The sequence below is a fragment of the Aphelocoma coerulescens genome, chromosome 4 (assembly GCF_041296385.1).
Source record: "Aphelocoma coerulescens isolate FSJ_1873_10779 chromosome 4, UR_Acoe_1.0, whole genome shotgun sequence".
Classification (NCBI taxonomy): domain Eukaryota; kingdom Metazoa; phylum Chordata; class Aves; order Passeriformes; family Corvidae; genus Aphelocoma; species Aphelocoma coerulescens.
Window position 1 is genome coordinate 16,926,943 of NC_091017.1, and position 15,768 is coordinate 16,942,710.

The following is a 15,768-nucleotide window of genomic DNA, read 5'->3' on the forward strand; positions in this document are numbered from 1 at the left end:
TATTCCGTATCTCCAAAAAAAAATAAGTACCTTCTATGGACCCAAAGCTTTCCAAGCAGAAGTCAACTCTCTGATAGGAAAGCAGGACCCACAATTACATGAGAAAAAGCTTTACCTTCACTGGCAGTAGCTCAAAAAGACTTTTAACTTTGTAGCACACATCCTACTCGGAGCCATCAGGTGGAAAAAGCTGTGATGGATCACACAGAACTGCAGGAACTACTCTTGCAGCAAGATGAAATACAAACTGTCTGAAATTCCACATGGCAAACGGCAGTCATCCTGATCTTCCCCTCATGACTAACATTGATGCACTTATTTTGTGACAGCATAGCTGTGTTCTGCTCAGCTGTTAACAATAGCTTTGTAAGCAAGTGTTGCAGGGCCTTATGGCTTTTTGATATGCCTGTGTAGCTGCTTTTCTTTCCATTTCCCCTACTATGTGCCAGGTTACAGAAACACTTCCAAGCAGCAGATTCAGAAATAGAAAGAGTTCAAGGCCAGGTTTCACACCTGCAACCTTGCAGTTCTGGGCTGCTCCAGCCCTGAAGACCAGTCTCATTATAAATCCAAGGCTTCCTCTAACATCCAGGTTTTATGTTCAGTAATTCCAGATGAAGTTTATGATTTTTTACTTCTGTGTTTGGGGCAGGAAGTGACGGAGGGGAGCAGAGGGAGGGAATATTGCTATGTAGCCATTACACATATCACATTTTACTCTCATAAAGTAATTTAATTGAATGACACAGTAATTCATGCAAAGTAATTTATCACCCAAATTAAGATGCTGTCTCACTCCAATCTCCACAAAAAATCATAACCAGCTACTCCTATTCAACACTAACATACCATTCATAACTATGGCTTCCCTAAATACTTCAAAGGGCAATAAAAGTTAGCACAAAGTTTTGAAGGGTTAAGTAGCAGTTCTAATATTTATTTCTTTTAGATTTCTGCAGAAGAATCTGTTTTCTAAATCATTATAAATACACTATTTAGTTTACAGCAGCAGCAGCAAGCTATCACAAACAACCCATGTGAGTTCCAAAGTGGGGGGAGATAGGATAAAAACGCCCTAAAAAAAGAACAATGCAGCCCCCCCTTTGACACTAATGTGCTATGTCCATATAGGTACCAAGGAGAAATTTTGGCACCTAAAGGGTATTCAAATAGAATAAGGCATCAGCAGGCCCTGTGGTTTAAGATGTATATTCTGGTTTGTTAAGAAAGCACTAGTTGTTCTGTAGTTGGACAAAGTGCTACGCATGACCCATTTCTTGACTCCAGGTATGACTTATGAAATTTGTGCTGATTATCTGCTCATCCTGGATGGATGCATTACACTGCCTACCTTACACGGGACTTTTCTTGTCACATTGCTTTAATAGCCCTGCAGAACTGTTTAATAATCTCATAGTCACTGGGGAAAAAAAATGAATGAAACAAACAAACAAGAGAAGCCCCAAACCTGTTGATTTTTCTATAAGACAAGAAAGGTCTAAAATCTAAATAAAATTGTAATGGAACAAAAATTTAAATCTGCATTGCCCTCTAGAAGAAATATAAACAGAGATCTCTTCTGATATATACTGACTGTCCAAATGGAAAATAAAGACCCAATGACATTTTTAGAAGAACAGGATAAACAACTCCTTACTCTAGCTAACTAGACTCTAGTCTTTCCCTCTCTGCAGTGAGAGACAGAGAGATGATGAAAAGTCATTTGTACATAGATGAGACTGTAAACCACAGGAGCTCCTGCACTGCTATTCACTCTGAAATTCACTCAGATAGTGAGGGGGAAAGATAAAGCAATTTCCACAGATTTAAATAAAATAAAAACCAACCAACCAACCAAAAAAAAAAAAAAAAAAAAAAAAAAAAAAAAAAAAAAAACACCACCAAAACCAAATCCCAAATCTTCATTTTAGAAGACTAGAAAACTCTGGAAATGGTCCTAATGTAAATCTCAGACAAATCTGCATTTTGCTGAAACAAGAACTTTGACTCTAGGCCACATATGAAAGTAGTTCAGAGTTCCCCATTAGGTCCAGTTCTTATCGAGACACTAGGATGTCAAAAAACTTCAGAGTGAAAATTTAATAACTGGCTTACCACAGAGGAAAGAAGAAAATTTGAAAGAAAGAAGTTGAAAGAAAAACAGACAGTATCATCTGTGACTTGACTTGGTCTTTCAGGAAACAAAGACCCTCACGGTAGTAAATATAATCCTTGAATTGTTTGCAAATAGCTTTAATCATCTAATTGCCATGTACAAGGAAGGAAAATCTATGCACTATCAGAATTCAGTACAACTAATTACTAGAAGGCAAAATAAAGATTTTTATCAAACGTAGTGTGTGTTCTTCAGCTATTATAGCTATCAATATTCATATATCTTACAGCCCTTCCTGGGTGGTTGCTGCATACATTTTGTGTGCAGCCAAGAAGCTTCTTGACTGCAAACGTGCTTTTAAGAAGAAACCTGGCCTGAACCCTGCATTTCCAATTCAAGCAGTGGATTCTGAAGCCTGTTAACTCCCTGGAGCAGCTGATAGCTAAAGACTTGTTTCCGCTTTTCTAACAATTTCCTGGTTTGCATAACAATCCTAAAAGAAACACACTCAAGAAGTTTTCCAGCACAGAGAGATTTTGTCTCCAACGTAGTTCTAGTTTCAAGGCACAGAGAATATTTATATATAATTACAATAACTTTAGAGATATATTTGTCTACAAATATATTTACATATAAATATGTATCAGCTGCTTGTTTAAAACAAGATTATGATAATTTTGCCATATCCAGGAAATACAAAACACTGGCTTGTGCCTGGTGCTTAACTCATGCCATTGTGAATAAGGGGGGGCGGAGGGGAGGGAAGGGGTTTAATGTTTAATTTCCTGTTAAAAACACACACAGGATAAAATCTTCCAAAGAGCAGTTATAAAACATGCATTTGTTAGCCAAGAAACTAGGTAAATATGGAATGGAGCCCAGGTTCACTTTTATTCCTTCACCCCCTCTCCAAAGAAGAAAGCAACTGAAGGCCAGGGCGCATATTTGGAGGCACTGAGCTCTACTCAGGGACTAGATAATTCATGAGCCTGGCTCATGCACACACCGTGCAGCCACTGGGGCAGTGGCTCAGAGCGTGCAGTGACGCAGCTGGGCTCTCGGTACTGCAGCGCTGCATGTGCACGGCACACGTGCTCGAGAGCCATTGTCCCAACTACTGACCGCTGTCCTGACACAGCTGCCCGGCTGAACACAAGGAAAACAGCCATTAGCACGTGGTCAGCAGCTACCAAGAGCCTGAGCATCCTGCTGCCTTTGGTAGTGGCTTCACAGACCACAGAGGGTATTTTTTTTAGCAGTTACAAGGGGAAATTTTATTGTCAGATAGCACCAAAATTTCACCTGCAGCAGTTCAGCCGTCATCATGGTTTTAATAAGTATGGTGATGTGTTAGGCTCTTCTGCAGTTCACCCCACTACAACTCCCAGACAAGTACCAGAGTTCTGTAGGACATATAACTATTACAGCCTTTAACAATCCCATTTGCCAAGATGCCCAAATTAGACAAGAATATGGACTGCATTTAGGCAAAATTGAATCTTTGGAACAGTTTTCAACATTAACACTGTATTTTTGGCTCTTAGAATAAAAACAACCCACCAAGTGCTTTCTGTCTACTGTGTTTGGGTCAAAGTCAGCTCCTCAGTGCATACCTTGCTCCATGGAATTGGAGAAGTTGTGGTACTTCTTGCGTCCTGCTAGGATTCACATTCAAAATTAGACGTGAACAGCTCTGTGAGTGGCTTCAATTTTGTTTTGTTTTTCAAATGAGGATAAATTTATTATTGTAGATGTAGCTCAAGAGCCTTCTTAGCTTTTGGCAGCATACTATTCAAATTAACACAGTTAAGCTTTTTAAGCAGATACACCTTAAACATCTTCTAGTCAAGGCATTTAGTTTCACATGTGATGCAAGAAAGGCACAGATTATGTATCTCTCTGGTGAATCAAACCCAATGGCAGGAATGCTGAGTTTCTTGCTGACTTTTTGCAAAACTGGCTTTGAGACTATAAACAGTCCTGAATTTATTTTTAAAACCTGCACTTAACATCTGTTGTAGGTATTTGTGTTCTTGCCTCATTAAATCAACCACTGTTAACCACCAATTTAGTGACAGTTCACCAGTGAATCTCTTACTGCAGGAGTTCAAAACCTTCCTGTTTATTTTCACTTGCTGTAACTGGACTTTGTGCCCTGATCCCATGGCTCTTCATGTGAAAAGAGAATTGACTAAAAACATTAGGAGAGAGAAAAAGAATAGGGTGGAGAAAAGCTGTAACACAAAATGAGCCCTGACTTGCCTCCTCAGTACTGTACGTACCCCCAAGCCATGAAATCTCAGGAAAATGATTATGTTTCTGGCCAACAGTCAGAATATATAAGATGTTATACACCCTTTGCCTCACTGTATGTTACTACCACAGACTCCATGCAAAAGCAAGATTTTTTTTATTTTTTCCATTGCTTTTCAGCAGTAAGGCAAGTTGACAAGTATTTACTGCTAGTTACAGCAAGGTATTAAAGATTCAAGTGAAGTAGTGGTATTCTCCAGTGCAGTGGTGACCTGAGCCTTTAATCCAGATGAATTTAACTGTAAAGTGCATTAGCTCTTCTCATAAAAGATTTGCTTTAATTTTAGTTCTCTCTCCATTTATCTTATGGCTGTGTAATCTTCAGTAGAGGTCAAACAGATTTCCCCAAAGAAACAGGAGCTGCTTCTTTTTTAGAGGAGAAAAGCATATTTAAGACAGTCCGTCCTACTTTTAAACATAAGTCACAGGACAGTACTCCCTGCTGTCCTTTCTCTGTAGCTCTCCTTGCCTCTTTGCATGTTCCAAAGCAATTAAACCAGCATGCATGTGCATCCACACATGTATACAAATGAAACATGAAATGAAAACATCTCCTGGAGATAGGATACACAGCCCATCTGATTCAAGGACTGAAATTATTACTAACATCTTACCATCTTCCAACTCCAGGCAGAGATTGTAAACAGCCAGAGGCCTCTTAATACGCTGTCCTTGTCTTCTTGACTGCCTTGGTGGGGCATTTGGAGGAGATACTGACATAGAGATTGGCTCAGGGAAAGTAGCATCAGGCAGGGTTTTGAAAATCTGCAATCAAGAACACAAAGGGTGTTAATTATTTATCATGAAGAGCAACCTGTGCAATGCAACTGTAAACCATTATCAAACAACATTTGTTTTGGATTACATTCAAAGCAGACAGGAGCCAAAAAATCTATTCCTTCAAGTTTGGGAGTATGCCGTGGGTTTTTAATGAGTGCTTTTAAAATAAATAAATAAATAGATAAATACAATACAGAAATAACCAAGAGTACTGTCTACACATTAACCAAGCTGCCAATCAGTTAATTCAAACACAAAACATTCGCAGCCACACTTACCAGCTAGGATAGAGGGGAGGGAGAAAAAGAAGAATACTAACTTTAGGAACCAGTAACCAAAATGCTTTATAGCTTTAGCTAGAACCTGTAATTCTTCCAGAATACCTATTTTAATTTTCAAAGCTTGTGATATCATTACATCAGCCATTTTAATTAAAGAAACACCACACTCTTGTAGACAGCAAGGGGGAAATTTTGCGGGCAGGGGTTTTTAGTGAGAAATACCATAGTAACAAACCACGTGAGAATTTATTCTGTGAACTATTGCATATTGAGACAATTTTATATTAAGTACTGACATTCACAAAGATGCATATAAAAAGGATTGCATTTCCTGTCATCATTTTATCTTTTGAGTCATGACCATCAGCATATCACCACTCCACACAGAATACCACGACATTCCTCTCCGAATTAACCAACAACATAGATTTACTGTACCTGATAGCACTTTAACTGTCTCACAAAGGGGACAGTCTAACAGTGCTGATTTACTTCTAGAAAATTATCAGTGTGCTGATGTGCAATTTAACAGCTGCCTTTTACAAGTGATCATGGCATGAACAAATTGGCTTCATAAATATTTCAGCAAAGACAAAGCAGCAGATAAAGAAAAACACAAACAGAAGCTATGCTGTACAGACAGGACTTACACCTCACAGCAATGCAACACAGTGATATAACAAGATATAATGAAAGAGTGTATGATATTCTTGTACTCCACAACTTTATAATATTTACTATAAGGGTATGTGGCAAAGAGGAGAGCTGTAATCAATATTTGAAGGGGAAGCTTTTTATGAAGTACAAATTCATGCAGAAACTATAAAGGGACAACACAGATAACACATTTTTGGATAATAACAGCAAATGTCAGGTGCAGTACGATGCTAAAAGCCAGAGAGGTGAGAAATAATGCCATAAGCATCCTGTAGTAAGGCACTCAAAACATCATGTTAAAAGTACTAGAAATCCTAAATGCCACCATATCCTGGCCTGCCAACCCTGAATATTAACGTGTAGGAAGAAGACGACCCAAGATCCCATTTATACACTGACTTATAGCCACTTAATCATCACTTTTGTACTGGCAGGTAGAAGATTGTTGGTACAAAATAATCAAGAAATGGCATATTCCACAAAAGCAGCAGAAAAATGATCATATTCCCAAAACTGGGCAGCACTGGGCCAGAAGACCACTGGTATGCACAGGAAAGCTCCAGTGGAAGCATTACCTTCCTTCCCAGTAAGTGAATGTTGCTGTGGAGGAGGTAAGATGTAATTTGAAGTTCCCCATCCCACTGTTAGGAAAACTCCTTCACATGCCTACGAACAAGGGACTACGAGAGAGCGCCAAAATAGCAACTCTCTAAAAGCAAAATGTTTGCAAAGAAGAGAGGAAACTGTCCAACCTGGTTCTCCCCAGTACAGACACAGCTGCACTCTCAGGCAGTGACAAAGCTCTAGTTGTGCTCAGAGTTCTAAAGCCATTTCTTCAAACATGATGCAATATGTAATAATGAAATCTAAAGTGCACCTCCATGGCACTTGGCTAACAGTACCACACTGCCCCCTTATGTGTAAATACAAGGCTAGATTGAGCAGGTTTAGGCATTAATATTGGCTTCTGAAAAATCCAAAGGTACCAAAATTTGAAATGCCATCTTTTCCATGGACTAAGTGTTGCATTTGGGCTCTCTGGCAAACAACTCTCTGCCAAGAGGTTTCAGCATGTTGTTTACTATGTCACATTCCACAGCTGTGTTTATTTGTACAGCCTTATCCACGGATCTCTGCTGAAATTAGTGATGATGAGAAGAACAAGTATTCCCCAGGAGTACTTCATAAGAGATGAGCTTTCTTGTACACTTCTAGGTGGCCTGCACAGGTTGCAGTGAAGATCTTCAGTGTTTTTTTACTTTTCTTTCACAAATATTGCAATATACTTTTCCAAAACTACTAGCATAAGGAACTAAGAGTGACAAAGCCAAAGACAAAAGGAGTTTTTGCTCTTTCAAGCAGTTCATAGTTGTGTTGATCCCTACTTTGGTTTTTTTTTGGTCTTGTTAGTAGGAAAATAAAATCCAGTCCAGCCCTAACTAGATTTTTTTCCAGCAGCAGCAATCTCTTTCTGTTGCAGGCCAAAGCCTCAGCTAATACTACAGTTTTGCAAAGGTGAGCATGTGAAAAGCAAGCAGAACAACAACCTCTGCCTTCAGAAGTGCACATACAGCATTCAGCTTCTCTTTCTTGCTTTATTTTCACTTAAAGAGTGTAGCGGGTTGGGTTTCTACCCAGGCGGAAACACCAATTAGTGTAGTGGTTTGGTCCAAAATACTCATTACTGTTTATCTTCTGTGAGATAAGAATTAGGAGAAACGCAAAGCAGGCACCAAACTTGAAAGAATATAAAGAAGTTTATTAACAGACGTAAAAGAGGGGAAAAAAAATTATACCACACCTTCAGAACTCTCCTCCTCCCCCCACCTTCCTCCCTTCTCCCACTGACAATGTAAAGACAACCCTTAAGATGTTCAGTCTGTTACCACTTCCATAATAACCTTGTTCAGTCCATTTAGAAAGAGAAGTCTCTTTTTGCTCGTGCTATGAAAACAGTATCACACCGAGACAGTCGCCCACTTCCAAATATTGTTCAGTCCATTTAGGAAGAGGAATCTCTCTGCTTGCATGCGAGTCCCTTGCCCCGACTTGCAGCTTTTCCCACAACTGCTTTCGAGGGTCCACTCTTGAAGGTTTTTGGGGTACAATTTTAAGGTTGAGCCATTCAGAAACAAAAGTTCTCTTCACCCATCTCAGGGAGCATTTCATCTCTAAGAACAGAGGCCCTTCGCCTTCCCTGGGAGCAAAGGGTCTTCCTCATCTCCATCTTTAGGACTATCTCTGGGAGCATCTCTAGGAACTGAGGTTTTCTCCTTTCCCATTTGGAGCAAAAGTCCTCATCGCTTCCATCTCTCCCTGTCCAAACTTCTCATGAAATTACAGCTGTGTCAGCATCTGCCTATCTCAGCATAGGTGCTTTTGCTTACGAGTTGAACACTCCATCCCCCATATCTTCATGAAATTACAACGGGATACTCTGATATATCATAGCTTCACAACAGAATTTCAGCTTTAAGCATCTCCTCTCTCTCTTCCCTCAGGTTTTCAGCTCTTCACAGCAATAAAAGGGTTAATCTCACCTCGGCCTTGCAGCTGGAATGTGGCTTATCACAGTGGAGAGGAGGGGGAGCTGAGCTGCTCCGGCTGCCCACAGCAGGGCTGTGGGGGGGGGGTTCTGCAGGTGGAACAGGGCCCATCAACTCCAGGATGGCCGTGGCCCGGCCTGGCCCAAGCAGGGCCTGGGCCAGGCCCGCTGACACCTGCACGGGGCCTGCAGCCACCTGTCCCAGCACTGGAAACAAGAGAGCTGTGGGGAGTTTGTCTATTCTTAAGTGTGGATCACAGAGGCGGTCACAGCTTTAAGTGGCTCAAAGAATTGTCCATATTCAAACTGGCCAGCTGATAGGTCCTGTCAGGTCATGGGGGGAAGATGTAAGCACCCCTTTGTGAGAACATCACTTCCGAGACTATGCTTGCTAACCCATGACAAAAAGAAAGACAAATGCTTTTCATCATGCCTTGGATATTTATCTGCTGCACTGACAGAAGCACTGTTAGGTCTGCCTGAGAATGAGGGGATGGAGACCTGCTTTATTTCAGCCGTGGGGAGAAAAGTTGGGTTTGGTTCTATTTAAATTTGCTCTGACCTCATTAACTATTTAAACATCACTGAAGTATAAATGTTCCACAGCTAATAAGAGATGCCAGCTGTGAGTGACCTGTTGTCAGAAGCCCACTGTGTACACACACAAGACTGAATTCACCATCACACACACAATATGAGCACCTGAAGTGGCCCCAGCATTGCTGTGTGCTGGCTGATTTGCACAAAAGCATGAAGAGCAAGTTTAGGAGTACCACCCTGCACTACAAGCAGTTGCTATCAGATGCATGGCAAGGCAACCACACATATCCAACTGGAGGGAAACTCTCCCATGGAAGAACAGATTGGAATGTGCTATTTAAGAGATGATTGTTTTGCTACTTGAAGGAACCACACTCCCTTAAAGTCAGATCTACCACTATCACTCATCTGGACTGCAGAAGTCACCACAGCTTAGACTAATTCCTGTAATAAAGACAAGAGTGAAGTACACTCATTGAATTACGTCATTCTAGAAGTGATAAAAATATATTAAGCCAACCTCAAAGTTTAAAGATTTCACAGTCACATCCAGTGTTAACACAGTTTCTGAGACTGTGGCCAAACTGCAGGAGATTTATAGACTACAAGTTCTCTACAATTTAATTCTCAAAAGCACTGACATCCTGCTATTGATTTACCTGGGAGTAAACTCTGAAGCTAAGGGCAACAACTTACACTTGGGAGATGACTAATATATGTAGCACTCAAAATTTTAATCAAGCAACAAATCCCATTGTTAGTCCATCCCAGTTAGTCCACTACTATAAATGGTTCTTTAGGTCTGATCTTATATGAAAGCAGAATTTCAAAGTGCACACTGAATGAACCAGTGGATGAATCTCCAAACCTGCAGTGTAAAAGTTACAACAAAAAAGATGAAACTCTGGTGGAGAGATTTAAAACTCTGGTAAGTCTGACCTATTTCTCTCTATGTAGGAGTATAAAATGGATGCTTTACAAGGCTAAACAAACCACAAACCATCTTGGGCATACAGCACTAATAACAGCTCTGTCTAGAGCAGTGAGCCTAAGATCATCCCTACATATAACTATTCCAATTCCGAAATCTGTGTCCCACAAAGTCTGTGGCAGCATTTCTTGAGAGTAATGAGCCAAATTCAACATATTATTGTACTGTATTCTACCAGCAGATCCACATGGCAGAAGCCCAAGGAATTTTGCCAGATTCCCCTTAATCTGCAACAACAGTGTTGGACTCTAGATCCTGAGCTCTTACTAGTGCCACTTTTAGATATTCAAAAAGCCCATGGCTGGGAGGATTTAACTTGGCCTATTCCATGAGTTTATGACTAGATGTATAGTTGTACATGGAAATGTAGATTAGATTCTGCTGCTACAAGAGAATACTGATCTGTTCGTTCTGGTCTCAAGCAGAACTAATTAATGAATTTCAGTGTGTTTGCCAGGAATCACTTTAGGAAGAGACCCAGACATCAGGTCATCTCTGTCTGCTTTGTTTCATTGGGGTAATTAAAATTTCCTCTAAAAATCAGTGGGAGGCAAACAGCAAGGACAGAGAGGGATGAAAAAGAGGGGAGAAAAAACTGGAGGCTTGGTAACAGAGCTAATGGGGACAAACTTATAAAAAATCAGCTGAAAGCAGTGCCATGATTTTGTTGCAAGACAAAACCCCTATCACTTCCATAACACCAACCATTCAGAACATGCATCTATCTCCTTGGAACATACAAACACAAACCAGAGCACCAGAAGTCACTGTGTAATACAAAGGAGGCTAGAACATGCAAGGTCATTCCAAATTCTTTGGAATTCCGCTAGTGGGATAGGTGCCACTACTGCATTCACATGTTGCAGAGGGCAGTATTTCTCCAGACAAGAACAGCATAACAAGTTTTTATTTGGACAATTTCCCTTCAATACCAACTTGATTTGCCATTGTTAAATAAAAGATACAAACACAGACACTTCAACTAATGTTCATTGAATAATATAAAACACCATCCAGCGGTGGCACGTGTACTGCTCTCCCCTTACACATTTTATCCCTATGGTACTCCTTGCATTTCCATGACAACTGGCTATAATATATGCTGAACAAAGAATATTTTATCCATTAGCAGTTAATGGGATAGTGCAAGAGGAGCTTATCACCATGGTCTTTCCTTGACTTAGCTTCTTTTCAATGTAATACAAGCCAAATTCAGGTTAAACCCAGCAATCTGCACAAAACCAAAAATCATATATTTATATTAGAGACAAAAACACTAAAAAACTGTCAACTGTCTTTGTGGTTCACAGTGTGCTCTTACTCAGATAAATTTTCAAGATTTTTTTCCTCTTACGATAATGACGACGGTGGTCGTACCCTGCTTTTTGCCATTTTCTGAAACCAAGGCAACAACGGCTTTGACGTCAAATTACAATTTTACTGTATATATAAGCATTTCAAGAATTGCAAGGTGAAAATAAGCATCCTAAAACACTACTGCAGTAGTTCAGCCACTAATTATAACCACTAACCACTAATGGTACACTAATTGTAATCCATGTTTTAACAGTAAAAACCACATTCAATAACATGAACAGTACTACGGTTTTTATTCCCTACTTGAAGGGATTACAGAAGCTAATTGGAGTTTTTAAAAGTTTAATCATAATAGAAATTACAAAACATCAACTTCTAGAGAGCTAGGACAAAACTGACTTCTGCACCAATTCTAACAATTTTATAAGACTTCCAGACTACTGAAATCTTTTTAAAAAAGATGCTTTGTTATTGTATTTCTTACTGGTTCACATTTTTACTTTACTATGGACAATATTAGATCAACCTGTTTCATTCCCAGTTTTGGTCAAAATGATCTATTTCTTTTTCTGGTTCACAAACACAATTCAATAAATTAAAACTACATGTGCTAGGAATTCTTGATATCTAAACAGAATCTGCTTTCAGTGTGCAAAATGTGATCAAAGTTCTAAAATTCGAAATTCTAAAATTCATATTCAGCATTTTTAAAACGTATAAAAAATTCTTCAAGAAAAATTATCAACAACTTCATCAGAATTCTTAAATACTTACCTCCTCTAGGTTACCATTGTGCCCACTCCAATACAGGAGTGCCTGCCTCAAATTAGTTATCCTGACTTTTGCACTTCAACATTTATACACTGTAAGATATGATTTGCTGTGCACTGCTTTCTATGAGATTGCACAAGACACAGATTTTTTGAGGCTTTGGATTTTGAGGCTTGAATTCCACTACAAACCACAAATACCTTTATACATTATTCACAATCATTATTGGGGGGGGGGGGCGGTAGAATCAGATCCAGAGCTGAAAACTACCTGTGGCTCAGTCTCTAGAGGGCCACCAACAAGAAAGCATCAATAATGCTCTTGATGCTGCCTGGCACACACTGTTGAATTACAGTGCAACAGTGGATGCAGCCTGGAAAGTAACCAGGTATAAGTCTAAACAAGAAACAGGAAACATCCTTGGCTGTGAGCCAAACCACAAAGCTCTCTAAACAAATAAATTAAAATTGAATCCATCCAAGACAGCCTTTTCCTCATTGCAAAGTTATTATTTGCTGAGACCATCTGCCTGGCAGCCGGACCACCCCTAACTAAATGAAACTTTGCTTATAGGGATTTGTGGACATTGAGAGTCTCAACCTCCTTCTGACTGGAATATCTGCTATCTGCTCTTCTTATAAAAGAACAACTACAGATCTGGACAATCTGCAAACTACAAGAGTGATAAAAGAACCCAGGGAAGTTTCAGACAAACCCGATGTATCAGTAGACTCTAATAGCCACTCATTTGCCCTGATTGCCTTGAACTGTGTAGTTCAAGTTTTGATATGTAATGAAGAAACTAAAAACCCTGCAAAACACATTACAGTCTGGAGGACAGCTGCAAAGGAGGAAAAAAAAAAAGAAAACCATACCAAGGTTAAAAACGTGTGTCCTTTGATCGCTCACAAATTATGAGTTTGTTGAGTCAGCCCTTCTAAAAGTAGCGCTCCTGATACAAAGACTGCAGCTTCCACCGTATCACATCGCGCTCCACCTTTTAACAATTCATGAGAAGAACATTCCTGATGGCAGCCCATTCCCTGCTATCAACCAATCCATTTTAGCCATCGAGGGAAATGAGAGAGTTAACCACACACCAGGCTGGGAATACCTCCATGTTTGTCCACTGCACCAGTGGGAACAGCAGGTTCACCTTCTCTTCCATGCTTACCTACTCTAACTCACACCAAGGAGAGTATTCTGAAAACGTTATCTTTCCCTATTACACATAATAGCAATGTGTATACTGTTTAGTTACAGGAGCTACTTAAAAGCAGAGAAATGCCTTAAAATTAAAAGATCCAATAGTCAATCTAATTACCTTGATTTCTAAAACATTACATACTCCTCAAAGGAAAATAATGCAGAAGGAGAATGTTTGCATGCATTTTCTCTTACGAAGAATGTGAGAAGTCCTAAGAAGATGAAAGATGGCACTTGGATACCTAAGTCAAGACCCAGCAAAAACAACACCTATGGCCAAACACAGGACAGAAAACACTGATTTTCCCTTCATTTGTAATAAATATATATATATAAACATTTATACACGTGCATACACACACAAAAGCACCATATATGCATCTATTTTACTACAGATTTCACAAACAGGTTATACATTATTATAATCATATACTGAGTATAAAAACCTACATTTGACCCCTTACCACACTGCCATCAGTGTGATGAGCAAAGCATCAGAATGAAATGACAAGATCTTCAAGATCTTTGCAAATGACACGGTTCCAACTGTAGTCAACCATGCAGCCTCACCAGTGTTTTCTTTTTCACATATTTCCTTGCTGCCATTACAAGGATTTATATCATCATTGCTTTTTTAAGTATTTTCTGCTCATTGTTTTTGTTAAAATGTATTTTTTACCTTACATTATGACTATAGGCTCTTTGGAGGCAAAGAACACACTGTTCTATTGTATGTCTAAATTAAGTATTGATGCTTTATTAGTGCAAGTAGCATGCACATGGAAATATTGGAAATAAAATTATTATCAGATGACTGCCACATATTTTTAATATAAAAATCTGTTTAATGGTTTGAAATACACTAACCCTTCTGGTAAGGCAAAAGAATTCTAAAGAGTACATGCAAAAAACATTCTTATATCACACAGTTTCTGCATAAGAATTTTCTTTTTAAATGCTTAAGAAGTGCAACAACTTTTCCCCTCTCCATGCCCCCCACAATATTTTACTGAATATTTTCTTTTACTAACAGAATTTTATTCAAGAACATCCATGTTAGCAGTCTCCATAAGGACTTCTCCCTTCCCTCCTCCTCCATATATGCAAGCACAGCACCCTGACCATCACGATTGAAGGAAATATTAGTCAACTGAATTCCACACCCTTTCTTTCACTTACTTAGGAACATTGCTTGTGGGCAGCAGAAAATGAGATCTCTATCACTTTGAAATTTTGTATGAACTCGAAGGAAGTTTCCCCAAATTAACTGTAAATAAGGTAGGCAAATCAAGAAGTGAGAAGTCTATGTACTATTTCTATGTGCCACGTATTTGCAGTGCAGCATGTGAGCAGGCCTCTTCCATCCCTGAGATCAGGACTTTTGTTTTGATTTTCTTTATTAATATAATATGATTTCTCACAGTGCATGTTTTGTTTCTTTTGGACCAGTCTAGCAGCATACCAATCCAGGTATTGATCCAGACTGCTTCTAATATCATCAACTGCAGTCACAAACGTGAGTAGAGATTTGATATTCAGTCTTATTACTATGCATAAACCACATTTAGAAAACTGGAGTCTTTTAAACAAACAAACAAACAACAATTTGCAGTCAATTTAACACACCACGTGTGTGTGTCACACAGAAGGTCTTTATGCTATCCACAGGGCAGAGAAAAGACTTAAAGAGTTTGCTCACACTACACTGGAATGAAAGAGCTGCTCTGACTCCCACCAGAATTTCTTTGTTGCGTCTGTTGCCCTTTCTGCTTGAGACTCAGCCAATGCTTAAGGCATGTAATTGGAATTAAGTTCAGGAACAGTTTCAATGACACTTCTGATTAGTTACATGCTTCAAGTTGTTAAGCACATGATGAATACCCTCCTGAATACCCTCGCATGTTTTTACCACAAACTCTGCGCTAATGGAGATATTTTAATGTCATTTTTTCCCCCCTCCAAGTCCAATGTTTGTTGACTTGAGAAACATTCAGCTTGTGGAGGTTTCAAATTGCTGCACCACAGCAAACCACCATAATTACACTGAGTTGCTTCTTAGTCCTCCTTTGCAGCCAAAGGCAAAGCAACAGGAGAGCTGAAACAAGCCCTCTTTAGTATTTCTCATGTGTCCCTTTAGTGGGCCTTCAAAAGATCTGCTCTGTTGCCAAAAAACAGTCTTAAGTTTACGTGATGGTGTGGCATTCAATCTTAAAGCATTTACCTGCAACAGAAGTGCTGGATTACCAAGGGG

General features: G+C 39.4%; 1 protein-coding gene across 2 annotated transcripts in view; it reads right to left on the minus strand.

Moving 5' to 3' along the window:
* The window catches only part of ARHGAP10 (Rho GTPase activating protein 10), a 139,936-nt gene that overhangs the window by 29,757 nt on the left and 94,411 nt on the right, over nucleotides 1-15,768 (minus strand). For both annotated transcript variants that reach the window (XM_069012834.1, XM_069012832.1), the window contains one exon: nucleotides 5,044-5,194. In XM_069012834.1, the coding sequence (XP_068868935.1) occupies nucleotides 5,044-5,194 (151 nt within the window). The remainder of the gene's footprint in view (nucleotides 1-5,043; nucleotides 5,195-15,768) is intronic.